This window comes from Periplaneta americana, chromosome 12 (assembly GCF_040183065.1).
Source record: "Periplaneta americana isolate PAMFEO1 chromosome 12, P.americana_PAMFEO1_priV1, whole genome shotgun sequence".
Lineage (NCBI taxonomy): Eukaryota > Metazoa > Arthropoda > Insecta > Blattodea > Blattidae > Periplaneta > Periplaneta americana.
Window position 1 is genome coordinate 104,773,788 of NC_091128.1, and position 17,493 is coordinate 104,791,280.

At 32.9% G+C, this 17,493-nt stretch overlaps 1 protein-coding gene across 6 annotated transcripts in view; it reads right to left on the reverse strand.

Annotated features, from left to right (window-relative positions):
• The window catches only part of LOC138710746 (E3 ubiquitin-protein ligase TTC3-like), a 107,851-nt gene that overhangs the window by 57,077 nt on the left and 33,281 nt on the right, over window positions 1–17,493 (reverse strand). For all 6 annotated transcript variants that reach the window (XM_069841836.1, XM_069841837.1, XM_069841839.1 and 3 more), the window contains 7 exons: window positions 14,120–14,233; window positions 13,725–13,912; window positions 12,166–12,292; window positions 9,961–10,082; window positions 6,239–6,368; window positions 5,860–6,020; window positions 1,727–1,772 (listed from right to left, as the gene is read on the reverse strand). In XM_069841836.1, coding sequence (XP_069697937.1) covers window positions 1,727–1,772; window positions 5,860–6,020; window positions 6,239–6,368; window positions 9,961–10,082; window positions 12,166–12,292; window positions 13,725–13,912; window positions 14,120–14,233 — 888 coding nt within the window. The remainder of the gene's footprint in view (window positions 1–1,726; window positions 1,773–5,859; window positions 6,021–6,238; window positions 6,369–9,960; window positions 10,083–12,165; window positions 12,293–13,724; window positions 13,913–14,119; window positions 14,234–17,493) is intronic.

Genomic DNA, 17,493 nt, shown 5'->3' on the forward strand with positions numbered 1-17,493 from the left:
GTTATCAACCCATCGCAACAGCAGATTTACATAACCCTTGCAGGATTATCTCAGGGTAGTAAATAAAATTTGTCAGATTTTACCTTTTGCTCCATCAGAATTTTTAATTTACTTTTGACTAGTTGTTTTACAGAATAAAATGAAAATCTGTTAATAGATGGATGTAAGATTTTAATGCCTTTGTTAGCCAAAAGGTCTGATGTTTTATTTCCCTTTATATCACAATGGGAAGGAACCGAATGTAAACTAATTTTTTTCTGTAGTCAAGTTAGGTAATATACTGTATATATATTTTTTACAATGCTGAATCTTAGCTCCTTTTGTGAAATTATAGCTACTTATTGTGAATCTGATAATATAAGATAGATATTGTGACAGCGACGTGAGATTCGAACTCACGACCAGCAGAAGGAAGTGCAAGGTCGGCCGGTGCGGAGGTTGCGCGCGCATCTGCTTCCTGTGGCATGTGCTGTGGCTTAGGGAGTAGAGTGGAGTGGGGAAAGAGCGACCGCGGCAGAGAGGAGAGGGGTCCGGATTGTTCGTGTGACACTTGGAAATATCCAGAACTCGTACTTTCTTGCAACTATTGTGTGGGTATAAATTACGAGACGCGGGTGAGCAGTGGAACAGTCAGTCAGTAAGCCAGTGTTGTTACAGGCAGATTTGGACAGTAAACGAGTTAGTCTTGTGTAGCAGTGAAGCCAGCTTCAAGACCAGAGCGCGACTTGAGTTGTGTCCGTAACTGTGGAGCCTGAAGCCCGGAGTTCGAGTGCAGTAGACTGCAGTTGGGGGTCCTGAGTTCGAAGTTCAGCGGATCGTCTCTGAAGGTCTGGGGTTCGAGATTCTGTGAACGTGAGTGACTGAGCTAGAAGAACTAGCCAAGACAAACGAGCTGTGAACTGAGAACTGACAGTTCCGTGTTGTAAATAGTGCTTTGTGAATATTAGTTAAGATTAATAGTTCATTGTTGTTCGTAATAGTCCAAGTAAATTGTTTGTGGAGTGCAATAACGAACGCTGTATTGCTGTGCGGAGAGCAAATCCCATTGTTGACGGGAATGAAATTAAATTGTAGAAAGTGAAGAGTTATTGTTGAGATAATAAAATTGAGTTGAAATAAACTTACAATATGCTGGGATTTTTTAGTCATTCTTGAAATAAGAAAAAATTAAAACAAGGTTTTATAGTATGCACATTTTCGAGCACTGTATGTAGAATTTTCCATTAAATATTCCTGTACTAGAAAACAGTTTGAGGAGGATAGGATGGGCCTACATTCTAAGATTAGTTTGAGGAGGATTTCAGCTGAGTGGAGAGGGAAGGGAAATGCAGGCACGAAAAATAGTTCTACTATAGTGGTCGGACATAGTTGCTGCATGGAGATGTCAGTTCTGGAAGAAATATTAAGGGTAAAATTTGCAGGAATAATCTGCATTTATGAGAAATGGGCGAACAGCAGCCATTTTGAAGTTTCCAGCATAATCTTATAGCAATTGGTTAGTGGCTGTTGAAAACATTACTTAGAAATAAAAGAGAAGTTCTCTTGACAGTCCTACCATAATTTTGAAGATGTAGTTCCTTCCCTGTAATCCTTCGTACAACTAATTTCACAAAGTTTCAATAAAACAAATGTTTAATTTGTCAGTTTGAAAGAACCTGTACTGGTGAATTATGCATGGTTTAGATAGAACTGTGCATTTAGTATTGTATTATGAAAGTTATAGTACCTTGTCCTGAAGAACAGTTTCAGCAATCTTTTCATTCTTCTTTTTCCTGAAATATTTACAAAACAACCATAATAAGAATATTTAGCTCCACTTTCAACAAACTAAATAATAAATTTTTCTAGATGTGACACTATAAAATAGATCAATTCATGTAAATACAGCACTTTATTTCTAATATATTTTGAACAAGGGAATCCATATCTGCAAAAATAATTACTGTACATTAAATGGAAGGCATCTAAAATGAAACTGACAGACTTTGAGTACCATTTGATATAGAACTATACAAATAAAAGTGATAGTGGGTTATTTAAAATAGTACCGTATGTTATTAAAAACAGCACAACTAACATTCTTGAATACGTATGGTGTTTGACTGTAACAATGCTTTATTTTTTGTATTTTTTATTGACATCAATGTTTTCTAAATACGTACAATTGGGTTCAAAAAGAATGGGCTGACACTTGGTAGTTGAAATGTAAAGTTTTTAAGTCAGGTTCACACAGATTCACTGTGCTCGAAGGCAATGCTGTGATGTTTGTTCCAGTTGATTCTTTGACAGTGATCCGTCTACAATGCAGTAAGTGCTACGAAGTGGTGTAGTGCAGGAGTAAGGTTTCTGATTTCAAAATCAGAGGTTGTAAGTCTGCTTCCCAGCAGTGTTAATTTTTTATATTATTTTATATTTTTAATGACAAGTTGCTAATTATAGTTACTAAGATAAGTTTATTATTGCAAGCAAAAATTACATACATTAACACAGATTTTATAATACTATTGTTAACACTTGTATATGAATATTCTTCAACATTCAAAATTGCTTATCAATCTCAGATTCAAATGCACATTACAAATTGTGGTATAAATAAAATTATAACTGGTTCTCACTCGAAAAAGCAAGATGCCTGAGGTCGAATGTGACCAATAATGAAAACTGGATAGAAGAAGAAAAAAAAAAAAATAATAATCACAACTGTGATTATACTGTTAACTGTAATTACACACAAAATTAAAAAGAAGGAAAAAAAACTGTTAACTGTAATTACACATAAAATTAAAAAGAAGGAAGAAAACAATCATTACGTATACATAAACATACTAAGTTAAGAATACGACATTGTTAGAGAGACAAAAAATAAAAATTAAGAATTTATATAATGATTATAATTTTAAAAACCATTCAAGCACTTGTTTTTTTAATAATGTATTGTTTTATAATTTTAGTTTAGGATTCCTCTTTATAAAATCATTATAAATCATTATATAATCTTGGACTGTAATTAGAACTGTGCCTTAGACCTGCTTCAGTCTTACATTTTGGTTCAATGAGGGGGAACGAAATATTGTATCTTGTGTTGTGGCCATGATCGGATGACATAAATTTAGTTTGATATTATTTATGGTAGTAATTCAAAATAGTATACATATAAATTTGCTTGATATTCAAAACATTAAATTCTTTATACAGATGAGTTGGATGATCAAGTTTTCTTCTTAAACATATTTTAATAATTCTTTTATGTAGTAATATTAATGGGCGAATGGTACTCTGTGAAAATCCACCCCATCCTATAATTCCATACTGTATTATAGACTGACCAGGGCTAAAAATACTGTTCTCAATAGTTTTACTGACATAAAGTGACGCAGTCGAACAAATCTGTACAGAGTTTTACATAATTTAAGACATAAGTAGTTAATATGAAAATTACATTTTAAGTTTTGATCGATGAAGATACCTAAATATTTCACATGGTTGATGGGCGTAGTTTAGGATAATTGCAATTATTATTATAGATATTTGTACAATTATTGCTATGAATTTTTTTAACTGTAGTTGTTTTCCACTATAAGGAGGCCTGTTTTGTTTAAAGAAAAGGAAATGAAAGTTGTTTTATTTATGTTGAATGTCAGCAGATTAAAATCTAGTGTAAATGTTAATGGAATTTGTTAATAAACTTGGTTATGCAAGTCTTGCAAACATATTATAGCATATCATTCGTGGGCTAATATTATGCACAATTTAGCCTGTATACAAAATTAATAGTTTATCTGCTTCCTCAAAAATCAGAAATATAACTAAATCTATGTTTACAATTTTAACATGTTTTAATGTTGTAGTTGAACATATTTTTAAAAGCTATAAATCAGATATAAATGCAGACGGTTTTATTAACAGATAGGAGTGTTGCCCAGGGGAGGGGTTGTGCTAAATATTCAATGACTTCCAAGTGATATCGCCACTTGATACTTGTGTAAATGGCGTATATAAAAACTTATTATGGTACATTTGTAATGTAAAAAATAAGTAGGACTAACGGAGATTCGAACCTACTACAACCAATGCTATCTGGTTTAGACCCATGCTTAAGACACCAACGCTACAATGGTTCATACTTTAATCCAGCGTATTAAGTAGCTTTCTCATTCATCTTCATTTTGATAGATTTAGTATTTATCAATTTTATTGCTATTTCATTCTTCAGAGACCCTGATGCAGCTAGAATCAACCCTTCGTTTTATTTTATATCATATTTTAGAACAAAATATAGCACATTTACATGGTTTAATTGTGTCATCTTGTGAACTGGAGCTTCAAGAAGACGATCATGCGCACAGTTCTGTTTCTGGAACTTAAGACATTCGTCACCAGCCCATTCTTTTTGAACCTTATTGTACACAGACCAGCAAGGTGACTCAGTAGTAAAACAATGGATTCATGTTAATAAGGTCCTGGGTTCAAATCCTGGGGAATGTTTCCAAGACCTCAATCCCTACTGATGGGACATGTCTGCTGGTATGGCTACTAGATGGTATGAAGGTAAGCGAACTGGCCGATAGATGGAAACAATCCAATATATCAACAACTATGTACTACTCCAAACAGAATCGACAGTCACGAAATTACCTTGCAGTTAAAAAGCGACTATAAATAAAACCTCAGATAAAAAAAAAATACTTAGAATTGTAGATGTTATGTTTAGTGTTATGTTTCCATTTCTTACTAAATTGTGTATTTTGAGTTTGAACATTTTATTTATATTGCTTACATGTGTAATTTAATTTGTAATGTTACAAAATACAAAACAGCACAATTATATGTATATACTGCAATATCATATGGTTTGTTAATTATATGATAAATATTGAAAAAAATCTGTGTGATATAAATGACACACAAAATTATTTTCTCATTACAAATTTTACACAATAACTAATAAAACTACTATTTTCGTAATCTTATATTTAATGAATTGTATGCTACTGCTGTTTAACAAATATTTTTCTCTTCACAAACTTTCCATCATTTTATCAGTTATATAAAAATTACACCTACTGCAACTGCCACCCCTGCCCTGCCACCATCACTATCATAAACGCCATTACTGCTACTATAACTTATTACTATTATCACCAAGATTACTAACATTACCACTACAACTACTGTCACTATCATTACTGTCACTTATACCATCAACCATATGAATTATTTCAGATGCCATAAATGTCTTGAATACAGAACAATAATGGTAAGTTCTTGTGGGAAAATCTGCTTTTCTTCACTAGGATTACCCTTTCTGAACCTGAATTTCCCTCAACTTAATATTGACCCAGAACAGGAGTCATGAGAACCAAGTCTGGTAATGGATCTGACAGGTAAGCCGTTCCCTACATTGATAATGGATTGCATTCTCACTATCTTTCAATCTGTACGACAATGTTGACACTTAGATACCAAGGAAACTTAATTTAAGGTAATTCCTGAAACATTTAAATCAAAGGCCAGTTTTTAACACAGCTGGAAGAACATTACCTTGAAAAAATTGCTTAAATAAAATATAGCGAAAATCTTCAAGATTGTGTCCAAATATAGATTTCTTGAATGTATTTACAGTATGTCTGCTTGAAGAAATAATCAGTTGTGAAAATGTGGAAGTAGCTTAGAGAATTAACACTGATAAAACAAGAAGTTTAATTTGGTACACAGACAAAATATGCTAAATGGTACCCATTTTTAGAAGGTCAATATTTCTAACTTAATTCCTTTTATTTTGTCAGGGATAACATCTACAATCACTGATACTGAAGACATGCAAGCAACAAATTTAGGATATGTAATTATTCAACTTACTTGGTTTTCTTAGATTCCTTAATAACTGTGTCATTTTTAGGTGCTTCAATACAAGTTTTGACTGTTGTATCATCGCCAACAATTTCAATTTTAATAATTACAGAACGTTTGTTGTCTTGATTCAGACAATCTGTTGTTGGGCATTCTTTCCCTATAAAATCCTGAAACAGAAAAGAGTCAAATCTTAACAATGTTACTAATTCTGACAAAACAAATTCTTTCTTTCATATAGAAAAAAATTAAATGTATATAACTTTTAAAGACAATAAAAATGCATTAAAAGTGACATTTTGATATATGATCATATTAATGACAGGAATATTTTTTTTTTATCTGTGACAGAATAATGGCTAAACCTTGTAGAATAAGAGAGAATTACCTTATCAGATAACTTTCCAATCGTATTGTTAGTTGTAGTTTCTTTATAATCTTTCCAGCATGCCATGTGATATTCTATTCTACATTTTTCTTCACAAATTACAATAACAAAACCACAAAAATCCGGATCGCTGAAAGAAAAAATTATGATCAACAATTTAATGACATGTTAACATCACACTAAAAACACAAGCTACATTCAGATCAGGTGTCTGAAAGTAAAAATACCATAATGGCCCGAAACTACTAGTGATGATATCTTTGCATAAAAAACCAGTCAAAACCATATGCTGCTTATAATCACAGCCAAATCTGCATAGAGTACAATGGTTGGATGCTTAAAGAGGACCATGTTCTGACCCCAACAGACAAATCGAAAAAATCAAATGTGCAGCTATGCTGATCCAGTGGATAATTACAACATGAAATACAATAAAATTAACAGTGAGTCATTCATGCAGGGTTTTTTTAAAAGGACTGTATTTCTAATAATAAAGATGGGAGTAAGGACGACATTTTGTGAAGAAGAATCCAGTTCCAGTTCATAAGATGAAACAATAGAAGAAGAAAGAAGAAAAAGATGATGAAGAAGAAGAAAACTGGGAGTGATAAGATGATGTTGCTAAATACTGGAACCCTTGGGGTCGTATTATATTCGTGGTCATATTAGATTTGAACCAATAAGTTAGTTCTTATCTATTTGGATTTAAATAGAATCGGATCACTCGGAAATAATACACGGTAACAAAAAACAAGCTTCAACAACATGGACCTTAAGGGACTTTAATTAAAAATATATAACTAACATTATTTAAAAATACAGGAGAACGTGAAGAAATCATACAGTACAAGACATTAATACATATAGGAACTACACAGCTACAGGTGATAATGTAGTCACTACCATGCTCTGGCTTCCTTCCTACTGTGATAGTTGCTGAAATTATGGCAAATAATTTAAGTGCTCCTAGAAAGTCAAAGTTCAGCCTTATACAAGACTGAAAGGTGAGAATGATAACCATTATGCCACTGTGCTCAGTATATACTGTACCATATTGGCCCAAATATAAAATGATCCTAAGTTTTCAAATAATGTACAGCAAATTCTCGATTATTCATGCGCGGATTATTTGTGCAGGGCATTTTTTTTTACTTTGGTGAAGGTGTTCGAAGATTGAAACGACAAGAAATTTCGAAAACATGTGAACTGAGCTTGCACAACTAGCAGCGCACGTCATTAACAGCGACAATCAACACACAGCTATAGTATAAACAGTATAGTACATACTAGATAAGCAAACCGAATTACTACAAGCTAAATCTAACAACGTACTGTACAGTAATTTCAATGCAGTAAAGTATTTAGTACTCTAATTAGAAACAACAGAATATAAATATCATATTTTGAAGCGTTAGAGTAAAAATGGATGTTTTGTCTTTCTAGTAACTATTTAGTTAACTTTTATGGTTTTTTTTCCGAATGCTGGCAACAGTTATTTTAAAATTAAACTGACGTCGCATTATTATAGATCATTACAGTACAGCTCTGAGATTTTAACTGTTGTGATTACGTAGTGAGGTGAGTTCAATGATTAAACTGCAGCCTGATATTTTTATTCCGCTGTAAAAAGTAAAAATAATAATTTTAAATACAGTAAGTTAGCTTACTATATATATATATATATATATATATATATATATATATATATATATATATATATATATGTGCGTGTTTATGACTGTCTTATGCTAAATCATTACTGTGGCAAATCAATAAACATTTCCGATTATTCGTGTTTTTCGTTTTTTTTTTGTGCCGTTTTATCTGGTGATTAGCACAAATAATCGAGAGTTTGCTGTATATGGAAAAATGAAATATCTCAATATAATACGACCTATCCTTTGAAAATACTGAAGGAAGAAGAAAGCTATTTTCAAGTTTTCAATTCCAGTTCACATCACAGGCTTTGAAGATTTGCGTGTGTTGTCATTAATTTACTTCTCTAGAATATAAAGTACTTAAAACTGTAACTATATACGAATACTGAAGCTCTTAAAACAATGAGGACTTCTCTAGGAATATGATATAAAATAGAGTTAAAACAATAGGTTCAAACAGTCGCAGTTCTAGGGTTGTTCAATGCCCGCCCTCATTAAAACTCAAGCTCTTGATCATCGTAATCTTCGTCTTTTTCTCCATTTCTCACTCTTTCTCCTATTGGCTCATCTTCTAAACTGGAACTGGATTCTTCTTCAAACTGGTAATTCTTCCATAAAATGCCATCCATATTATGAAAAACAGCATTTTTTTATAATCCTTCACAATTTCTTTGTTAGTTGTAGGGCCACAAAAATAAGGGATAAAAAATTAACATTTCTCTCTTCCTTAACAAAGCACCTGGTCATCGTTTCACACAATGTTAAGCCAGTCAGCCACCAACTCCTGTCATACAGCCATCTGCTGTGCTCGAAATATACTATCAAGAGACAAAATGCTTTTTAGGAAGGATTTTCCAATATAGAATTACGTGGTAGTCTGCACATCCTATAAATAAAGACTTCTTTTACGGCTGAAAAGAACTAGGTTGTGTTTATAATACGAATACAGTTTTCACACAACTGCTTTTATAGGCTACTAAATATCGTACTAGATTCGGCCCAATACAAAAATAATTCTAGGCTTGCAATTTTACAATCACTGTAGTCAGAGTGCAAATGTTTCATCATCTGGGGCAATGAACTTTGCATACGAAGAATAGAGCTTTTTTTGATATAGTATATGTAAGGTTTCAAACATTGTAGTTCTTAATCTTTCCTGGTCAGAAACTTGAGAAATATTTTTGCAGCAGAGATGGAGAGGCTATCTGGTATCTGACTGTGGAAGTATGTCGATCAATGGAGACTACAAAGAATTATAAAATAATTTTGTAATGATGAGCATCTTTGCAGCTCTTAAACTCTATAGATTTTTAGAAGTCTTCTGCAACACATTATTCCTAAATAATTTCAATGGAAAAATTTGCAGGGGGCGGGCATCGAACCCGGGACCTTAGGTTAAGCGCACCAATGCTCTACCGACTGAGCCATCCAGGAACTCTACCAGACACCAACTCAACTTTTCCCTTTATATCCACGTACCTCAAAGTGGACTGAAAAACCATCAAACATCCAACATTGAGTGCACACAAACTCTGTGTGACTTAAATTGTAGTTTTCTGTACATGTCACTGTTCGTGTCTAGTCTGCTTCTAGTAGAGTTCCTGAGTAGCTCAGTTGGTAGAGCAATGGTGCACTCAGTCAAAGGTCCTGGGTTCAATACCCGCCCTGGAACAATTTTTACCTTTAAATTATTTAAACAAGCTTCACAGGGAGCTTCACCTGAAAGCTAGATTTGCACATTAGTTCTAGTTTGTCACAAGATATTATAGTGCAGAAAAATTTGCACTCTGATCCAAGATACTGGTTCATAGTGCAAAGCAGGGAACTTGAGGAGGTGAGAAACAGATAATCTGTAATTTTTCTGGGTCAAGGATATTTCATCTGCAGTAAATCTATAACATGAAATCTCTGATTTTACTTTCCTTTGCTAAGGAATACAGGAGTGAAGTAAAAAAAGGAGCAAAAATTCACGGATCTAAAAGGGGTTTGATTATTACTGGTAATAGTTATTAGTCAACAATAATATATTTCATGTATGCCAAATAATGTTTATAATTCACATACCTGTAAAAAATATGTTCTGAAGGAATGATGTGTGAACTGAGAGTAAGACATTTGCTGTATCTACATATTGCATCAGGTTCATGGTAAGCACGGCAAGTTTTAAGTAATTCTTTAAGAAGTTCCTGGAAAGAAAAGAATTGAAAATATGTCACAATAAATGTGAAACGTACATAAACTTGTTTTTGTGTACCTAACAATATAAGCAGCTTCAAGGATAATGACTTATTTTCAAATTTCTTCAATTTTACAAACATTAATTACTACTTAACTATCACAAAGGTCTTAAGATAATTTTTTTTTTTTAATTTTTACATTGTTTCTACTTCTTTTTATAAGCGAAAGTAATCCACCATTTACAGCCCTAACATGTATAATTTAAATTCAGAATTCCTGACATCAGTAAATTTCTAACGTATTCTCAAAAATTGCTATTGCTAAAAGTTTCATAAAGGTAATAAAATGTGTTATTTCGACCAGGACTACGATAATTGATGGGGAAATGGTGGAATGATCAAAGAGAAAACGAGAATATCCCGTACAACCTGCCTAAACGAGATAACTGTCCAACACAAATTCACTTCAACTGAACAGTAATTTGGAACTGGATTTCTGGTGTGGGAAGTCAGTACTATAGTGATTAGATTAACTGTACACTTATGTCAACATAAAAATAATAATACAGTAAAAAAGATAAAAGAGAAACTGGAAAAGAGGAGAGAAGAGGAAGGAGGGGAAAGGAAAAGAAAAAAGAGAAGGGGAAACAAAGAAAGCAAAGAAAAGAAGATGGAAAGAAAACTCAAAGAAGATAGGCAGGGGAACAGAAGAGTATGTGTTGATGTTCCCAAACATACTGTAGATATACAGTGTATGTGTTTTTGGGGGATGGAGAGGAATCAACATCTCTGTTTGACAGCCCAGTGTCAGAATAGCTAAATTCACATTTGGGAATTACATGATTAGCAGAGCCGGATATTTATGGAAATTGCGAAAATCACGACATAATAGATATACAATACATTTTTACTAATCTTCACGAATTAAGTGATTCTGATTAATAATATGCGGATAAAACAATTGCGGCAAATCGCGAAATAGTCCTAATAGCAAAATATGAACACATTCGGGAATTATTACTATTGCATCTTTTATAGTGAATTTCATATTCTGAGTTTTTTTTTTTTTTTCGGATTTTCTTTTTCACTTGAATTTGTTATATTATATCCAAGTAGGCTACATTACATGGTATTCCAGGTGTTCTGATTACATTAGTGAACTCAAAAGACGGAGAATTCGATATTTAACTAATAATTTGAAAGTGTCAATTTGAGGGCTGCAAGTTTTGTCCGTTTTTAATGAATGTGTGTTAAATACTGTCTCAATCCATCAAATATTGTCTATTGGCCATACCGCACCTTAACAAAATCCAACAAACTTTTAATGTTAATTATTTGGAAAGTAATATTCAAAGTAATCTAGAAATGGATTCAGAACACCTCAAAATCTGTCCTTCAGTGGCTGATCATGACAATATCTTTGAAAAGTATTGGAGTGCAAGAAGTCAAATGACTTTATTGTCAAACGCTTGGCATTAGAAAACAACATCATATTCATACTGAGTTAATAGTCCAATTCCAAAATAATTGTATTTTTCCAAAATTTCCATTAATCTCCACCAAGAGTACAAATCAATCTCCAACAATCTCCACAGACACCAATATTAAAAAACACAAATGATAAAATTAATCTCCATAAATGCCTGCCCCTGATGATTAGATTCCTCGGAGTATTTGAAAGGATTTGCCAAGGTTAGAAACAATGTTTACAAATACAGCATATATAGGTATTATGTTTCTTCAAGCATTTTTTTTACTTGGTTATTTAACGACGTTGTATCAATTACGATGTTATCTAGCGTCGATGAGATTGGTGATAGCGAGATGGTATTTTGCGAGATGAGGCCGAGGATTCGCCATAGATTACCTGACATTTGCCTTACGGTTGGGGAAAACCTCGGATTAAAAACCCAACCAGGTAATCCGCCCAAGAGGGAATCGAACTCGCGCCCAAGCACAACTTCAGATTGGCAGGCAAGCACTTTAGACGACTGAGTTACGTCAGTGGCTCAAGCATTTTTCCTACAATATTAAAATTACACTGATTAACATAAGAAAATGTACAAATAACAATATTAACTGGTAAACTTACATCAAGCCCACTTCGTGTTGTTTCTTGTATAATGTTGTTAGTTCCTGGCCATGGTTGAACATCGAACTTAACTTCACGTTGCAAAAATAATAAACCTTTCTCCAAATGTTCAGTTGCTGCTTTATATCTGTACAGAAATAAATACTCGTCATTTTGTTAGTTTTTAATTAAAGGAAACTTCATAAAATAGCTTTACAGTTCGAAAGTTCCATGTAACATTGTCTAAAGCTGCAGTCAAACAATTTAAAATATTTAAAATTATACAATTTAGAGTTTTTTTTCTTTTCTCCAATGCCACCAGATTGCCATTCGACATTTCTGGTCTCTCCTGGCAATATGTAACCCTCTTCTGAAGTTGGAACAGCTGATCGGTTGACTATGAATGTGTGTGCCAGGAGAGGTCTTACATCTAAACTTAAGCTAATTTCCAGACCATAGACGAACACAAGAACAATTCCCTTTAAGAAAAAATTCCTGTGTTCTAATCAGGAGTCGAACTCAGAACCTCATGAACTATAGCAAGAAGCTCTAACTACTAGACCATGAGGCTGGTCACAATTTAAAGTATAAAAATGTAAGTTTGACTTCGGACTAAATTTTATAAACTCCTACTCAGGTGACTAAATTTGAGTATACTTAATTTAGGTTAATCACATTACTTACAACTACATGTGCAAATGAACTTTTATAATACGAGTATAATGTAACTGGTTGATTTTCAATATTGCCAAATATGGTCAACTAAACCCTCTTAGACTATGCTAACCTAACGGGAGAAGAATTTGATTTATAAACAGAAAAATCTGCATGCCAAAATTCTTTACCTACATATGATAATGACATGAGATGTTACGATATTGACTACAGTTGAATACTGATGTGAACAATGGTAAATTGTCTGCATTTCTCGCATCCAGGTAGAAAGATGTCATCATCTCTGATGAGTTCATAGTTTTACTTCCTTTCTGAATGAAACCATATAAGGAACTTAACAGGTTTTTTTCCCCAAGTATATGTCTTGTTATTACTCTTATCTGATTACATTGACTCCATGAGGAGTGAAGTGAATCAAGTCACAACCTTACGATTTCTTAATAGATTCCATGCAATGAACAAACAGTAAAGAGTCATGTGCCACGAAATAAAAAGCCATTAAATTCCTTACTGGCTTCAGAATAGCACCTCAATATAGGAACTCTGAATGATACAATGGCAGTCTCGAAATTTTGCTGAAGACAACTATACCAATATTGTAAAGTTCTTTTATATATTACAAATTAAAGTTATATAAAGCTCTCAGCTTTACTTTCTTACTGAAGGAAGCTAAATTTTGAAATTTTACGTATTAGTAGTCTTGAAAATTCATTGCTCTTGATGGCAAGCATGGTATACATCTGACACTAATGACTACTTTAATAAAACATGTTGCAGATCAATATTTTTTAATTCAATGAACAGTCCAACAAGATTTAGTCCTTAAATTTCTCTTACCATTAATTTTCACTTCATATTATAAATGACCAAATAAATACAAAACTGTAATATTGTTTATACCATACCTATTTAATTTATAGTATGCACTTCCCAAGCCATAAAAAACAGCAGGAAACTTTGAAGCACGATTTTCTTCTATTTCTCTCAGATATTCTACAGCTTTAGCAATATCCCCATAATTAGCAAGTTCAATCCATCCAATACAGAGAGCATATTTTAGAACAATAAAATCTATTTCGTCCATTTTAAACACCTAAAATAAAAACAGAAATATATTAAATATAAATGTAGCTTCAATAACACTGGGTTCTGAACAAATGCTTACTAATGTAACACATATTTGTTTCAGTTTTAGTTTTATTATTGTTATTAAACAAAAATTTATGTTATATAATTTGTTGAATGAATGATGCAGTTACAAATGATGTATGAAAGAATATTCTTAATGGTTTAAACCAACCTGTATTGAATGGTCCAAGATCATGTCAAATGCAATCTTATATTTTTCAACAGCTTTTCTTGACAATCCACTCCCCATAACTTCAGACCCTTCTTTCATAAGTGTCTGAAGCTCCTGAAATTAAATTAAATGACAATAAATATTAACACATGAATAATTTCTATTATGAAAGAGCTAGATTAGGTACCAGAGTCATGCACAACCAGTTATGAAAAATAGAAATGATATATTGCTACTGAACGCCTGGCGCTATAGACAGTATGTGAAGCTCTTCCATCTCACGGAGTGGTCCAATGTTCGGTTTAACGAATGTCCGAGTCTTTCTCGGGTGGATGGCTCTGGATCATGAAAGACAGATAATATTGAGCCATCCAGAGTTCCAAGAATCGTTGCAAAGAAGCGATTATCATTGTGTATCTTTTAATTGATATTTTCTCCTCTTTCTCTCTCTCGATTGATTGGTTGATTCATTCATTCATTCATTCAGCAATCCAGGTATTGCAACAGCACGCATCATGAAGCTACAATCATTAGAGCTTGAGAGTGCTTTTATATTTGTTAATAAATTTAGAATGATTAAAAGATATAGGCTATATTAACTACTCTTTCAGAGGTAGCCTATGTATTTTGAGTTTAAAGTATGAACATTACAATAGTAATTGTGTACGTATTTCCTGTTCTATTCTGTAAGTAACTGTAATTTATTTGATTCTTGTATTTGTTTACACGTCAGATTTCATCTATGCATTACGCATATTTCCTTTGTTGTTATCGGTGACCATTAGTTGATTTATAAAATTAGTTATGAAGATAAATGTACCAAAGTGTCCAATCAATTATAATCCTATTTCAAGCTAACACTTTTTTTAATTAGGAAAAGTAAATTTCCTTCAATTGTTACTCCATTTGTATAGTTAGAAAATGTCATCAGAGTTCCTGTATGGTGAAATGCGCTTGGTATTCTGTCCTATATATTTGTAGTTCTGGCTAGCCAGTAAGACATCAGGCGCAACTGCTGAAGGTCGAATATTTGGTTGGATGCTCAAGCTCACCAGTTGTTCTGCGACCAGTCGAATATAAACTGGTTCTAAGCACTGTTCTGCAGCTCTCTGTTAGGTACCACCAATAGGTTCAACAAAGTACAGGATTCGCAGCACAACAGGTGATTATTATAAATCTATTATACATTTAAACATGTAAATGATCACATTGGCCTTGGGCGTGTGCAAGAGTTTCGTTCTCCTGGCATCCACATCTGCACTGGAATCTGTCAAAAGACCTACCAGGAACCACCCTTAAAGCTGCAACATTTACACTCATCTTCAAAGAAGATACCCATTCCGAAATAGATAACCCAGATTTATTTGCGACCCATTTATTGGCTTCTGGAACCTGACTATAACATAAAGCAACACCTTTATCCTTGTCAGTAACTTGCTCCATAATTCGTATTCCCTATGACGTAGTTTTTCTCTAAGCTTCATTGTTGCTGACCTCCGAATTTCGGAAGGACAGGTCAGACCATGTTACTTGCAGGATTACTGAAGTTCAGTCACTCTCCTCCGTTTCCACACTTCATTCCCGCCATTTGCTGTTGGTATATGTTATGGTCTATAACTATTTTTTTAATATGATGAATGTCTTGCTATATATTTTAAGTTGTATGTTCATCAATTATTTTATGCATACAGGTCCTCCCCCTCAATTTTATTTAGCATTGAAAGAAAAAGGGGGGGGGGTCCTTATATACGAGTAAATACGGTATATAGTTCTCAATCGTAAACCTAAAAAAAGTAGGATATCTGAGGAGAAATTAAATTTTAACCTTAGAAATACTTAATCTCTCAGAACAGGCCTTTGGTCTAACCTATGTTAATAATGGAGAGAAAAAAATTACATTGATGAAGTCTAAAAACAACTAAGAGATGTACTGTGATACTATTTAATGTTTCATTTTTCTGAGCAATAAATTGTGAAACAATGAAATATAAGCATAAAAAATCAAGAAACAGAAGCTACGAATACATCATTCTTTTCTAGAATTTTTTTCCTGCAGCATATCATTGATCTCATCTAAACAAAATCTCTCTTTTCCAATCATCCTTTCAATGGATCAAAAAGGTAGAAATCAACAGACACAAAGGCAGGATTACAAGGTGGATGATTTTTTAAGCTTTGAAGACCAAGATAATAAATATGATTTCTTTTGTTATTTGTGTGAAATCAGGGAATCTCTTGAAGCAATCACACCTTTCGGAAGTTTACTTTATGTCTTGACTATTTTTGGCTGTAGATACAACATTTAACAGTAGCTGTCACAATTTACCATTTTGTCTTTAGCTATAAAATGAAACAAAACTGGATTCATACCGCAGAAAAGTTTTATCATCAACTTTACTGCAGAAGGTGGATTCATTAACTTTCATGCTGCTTATGAGGGTGAATACCTACATACAAAATTCCGCATATTAGTCTGTTTTGAAGTAAAGAACTCAGGTCTTATCAAGAACTCAGAACTCAGAAATGAACTGTCTTTAGTATTATAAAGTTACAAATGCTTTTTATAAGTTTCAAAAGACTTCAGTTAATGTGTCTATATTAGCTAATAATCCCCTAAATATTTTATTTTCCTCGTTAAGTTTCTGTAGTGAGTCATGTTCTATACCCCTCCACCCCAAAAAAAAAAAAAACTTCTTTTCCACAAATGTCATGGTACCTGTCTGTTACAGAACTCCAGTACTTCTAGTGAAATGATGTCAGACTGACAGAGTAGAGCAGAATTATCTCTATGTGCATAAAGAAAGAGGGGGGGGGGGAGTTCATACAGACAGTAACAGTATACTTCTACTACAAAAAAGAATAATTAGAATAATAGTGAGTGCCAGATCTAGAGAATCATGTAGGTCCATTTTCAAAAAACTACAAATAATGCCACAGTTTGTCAGTATATTTTTTCATTAATAAACTTCCTAGTATGTAATCGTGAAAACTTTGTAACTAATTCAACAGTTCATAGCATAAATACTCATAAGAAAATGACTTTCATATCCATATTCATATTCAACAAATCTATCGTGCTATCAAAAAGGAGTGCATTACATGGCAATAAAAATTGTTAATAGCTTCCCTATGGATATAAAAATTCAAATTCAAAACATAAGATTATTTAGAGCCAAACTAAAGAAGTAGCTAATTTCTCATGCCTTCTATTTTGTAGGTGAATTCAAAACATTCAACAACGCTTCATGAATATTTCTGTGTTGCATTATGTATTGATACTAGAACTTTGTGTTATATTAGTAGACTATATTGTAAAGCTCTTTTGTATACATTTCAACTAGACTGTGACTGTAATTAAGACTTTATAGTACTTT